Source organism: Abrus precatorius, unplaced genomic scaffold (genome assembly GCF_003935025.1).
Source record: "Abrus precatorius isolate BTA unplaced genomic scaffold, Abrus_2018 Scaffold10, whole genome shotgun sequence".
Taxonomy (NCBI): domain Eukaryota; kingdom Viridiplantae; phylum Streptophyta; class Magnoliopsida; order Fabales; family Fabaceae; genus Abrus; species Abrus precatorius.
Genome location: NW_020874292.1, coordinates 6090550 through 6093393, shown reverse-complemented (window position 1 = coordinate 6093393; position 2844 = coordinate 6090550). Strand labels below are relative to the sequence as shown.

The window sequence follows — 2844 nt, the reverse complement described above, 5'->3', positions numbered from 1 at the left end:
TATTTGCTTTGTTCCATTTAAAACAAAACATCATTCACCATAATATTTAGTTTTAGCAGAAGATGTCACCAAAAAAAGCTAAAATAAATTATAATTTGCAAAATCACAAACTAAAAGGAGAGCTTTATGAAATACACAACTAAAATGACAAAATATTTACGATTTCAGAATTAGAGTAAGTTTTAATTTATTAATGTGAATAAAACTATTAATTTTCTTTAAGTTCAGCGAAGGGGAAAAATAGTGTCGAGTTTATCCTCACATGAATTTTTTCAACTTTGCTCAACTCAGGTACCGAATAAATGAATTTTTTAATAAGCATTTATAAGAAAATAAAATAAATCAACTAAGTAAAATAAACTAAATTTATTCTTTAAAGAAAATTAACTTATGCACCTCATTTTTTAAAAAATTTTCATTTTAACTTCCCGGTAAATTGATGTGCACGAGTTATTGCGAGAAAGTCAATCCATTTCATGCTGACTTTTAGTTTTTCTTCGTTATCATCATCTTTTTGTGACAGCAGACTTTTAGTTCTGGATTGTGAAGGTTTTATACCAAAAACGTTGAATTCTCTTTTCCTCGATAAAGATCATCATGTAAAATCACGAATCATAAATAGATTGACAAGCTCGTCATGCAAATGCAATAACAAATAACAGAGGTGAGGGGATAATGGTTTAAAAAGAATTAATTGAAGAGAGATGCAACAGAAGAACAAAAATACAAACTTAATAAATTAAAAAGGATTATCCCGAGGAAGAAGAACTATGACCAGAAGCTGACCATGGCGGCAACTGCGTAGAATACAATGAAGAAAATGAAGTGGCCTGCGGAGAAGTTATAGAGAAACCAAACGCAGAAGAAGAAGAAGAAGACGAGGTTGACGGCGACGACGAAGATTGAACATGAGAAGCCATGGTAGAAGCCATTAACATGCGATCATCATAAAGGTTCATGGGAAACCCAGAGAGCTGAAAATAGTCATAGAAATCGCTGGAAGCCTGAGAAGGGGGAAGAGCTTCAGTATGAACAACTGGGTCAGTGGAGGTTGTAACAGATACCATAGAAGTAGAAGAATTGGAAAGGTTCCATTGAGGTTGTCGGAGAGTAACATTCTCAGGGAAGTTAAGTTTCGCTTTGTTCCCTCTGAAACGCAAAGCAGCTTCATCGTATGCTCTTGCTGCTGCCTCCGCTGTGTCAAATGTCCCTAACCAAACCCTCGCTGCTTTGAATGGATCTCTAATCTCCGCAGCCCATTTTCCCCATGGCCTCTGTCTCACTCCTCTGTATTTTCTCCTTCCTTGATCCCTCACCACATTCTCTGTTGTTCTGTATTCGTACACAGCATTCACCATTTCCCTCGTTTCTGTTATTATGCTACTTGTCATGTTGTTGGAACATTCTGCAGCTGTGTATATATAATTAATCCCACATGAATAAGTATATAATAAGGTTAATTCCTTCAGATAAAAATTTATAACAAAAATAGTAGTATATTTGCTAAGCACTTCATTTTATCTTTAAATATATAACATGTATTCTGAAGGGGTTGGACGAAAATATTGAATGGTTGAGCAGTTCTATATTACAATATGAAATTTTAAAAAAATACATGTGTATTTATCAATGATTATATTTCATGATGGAAAATTAAAAATAGTAGTAACAGATTGTAAAGGGTTCAATTTTGTGCTTACTTGTAGTTGGCATAGCAAGGGATGAAGCGGGGTGTGAGAAAGAAGAGTCATGTTCCCTACTTCTCTTGAGAGATGAAGAAGGCATGTTTGGGGAAACAATAGCAATAGCATCATCGACAAGAGCACTGGGTTGATGAGAATCACCGCTTGGCACATCTCCAGAGACCACGTGAGCCAAAGCTGAGACCATAGCAGACATCTCTCTCTCCCTATTCATACCTGGAAATAGCATTTGCATGGTTGACAATGTTGGGTTGTTCATCCCTTCATGAGACTCCCTCCTCTCAACCTCGTTTCCCTTCTCTCCAGGATTCGCCACCTTTGATAAACACATGTAAAACTTGTTTAGATAATTTTTTTTTTCATGCAAAAATGTACAATTTATACCATCCACTCCAACAACCCCATGAGTTTTTTCATTTATATGTACTAAGGAGAGAAAGGTTCAAATTGTTTGCAGGCGCCGCCATAGAAGAGTCAGACGGTGAATTAATGACAAGTGTATTAAAACTTCTTATGGACGAAGTAGCTCAATGAAATAAAACCAAACAATTAATAAAAGTGAAAAACAGTTTGAAATTCTCCTTGTCTTTAAATTTTGACTACCATTTGGTAATTAATTTTTCTAAGTTGAAGTGTAACATAAGACATGAATGATGTAGCCCCAATAAGTTGGGAAAACAAAAGATTTATATGTGAAAGCACAAACTTTTGCCGGCGCTCGCTGGTGTTTGTGTGGAGAGAACCTTAATTGGCGGTTGCCGGTTTGGCAAAGTTGGTTCTAGTCGGTGAAGAAAAATAAAGCTAATAGCCGACATGGTAACCAATTAAATAGTGAGAGAAAATTTAGATAGGCCCTTTTATTTATATAACTTTTTTATTTTTATATGTTTATTCTTTTATAAATATATCATTTATGACATTTTACTTTTGTTTTTTCTTACATCTCACAGCTGATAATGAAATGTGAAAAAAATCATCGTTCCGAAAAAAGGTAATTAAAATCCAATGCTAAAGCGGCTTCAAAAAGAGTTTGAAAAGGATGTATGGAGAGCGCGACATATCGAATCCACTAACTAAATTTGGGATGACCCATCTTGTGTGAGTGCCATCTAATTCTAAGGTTGTGTTCTGTTTTGAGCTG

The 2844-nt window shown here is 35.1% G+C and overlaps 1 protein-coding gene across 1 annotated transcript; it reads right to left on the bottom strand.

The window, feature by feature from the left end:
* Positions 1-749: 749 nt before the first annotated feature.
* Positions 750-1932, bottom strand: LOC113852937 (ethylene-responsive transcription factor ABR1-like). The gene is made up of 2 exons (XM_027483338.1): positions 1701-1932; positions 750-1411 (listed from the first exon to the last, which is right to left on the bottom strand). Exons 1-2 carry the CDS (start codon positions 1930-1932, stop codon positions 750-752), a joined length of 894 nt encoding a protein of 297 aa, XP_027339139.1.
* Between the last annotated feature and the right edge of the window lie 912 nt (positions 1933-2844).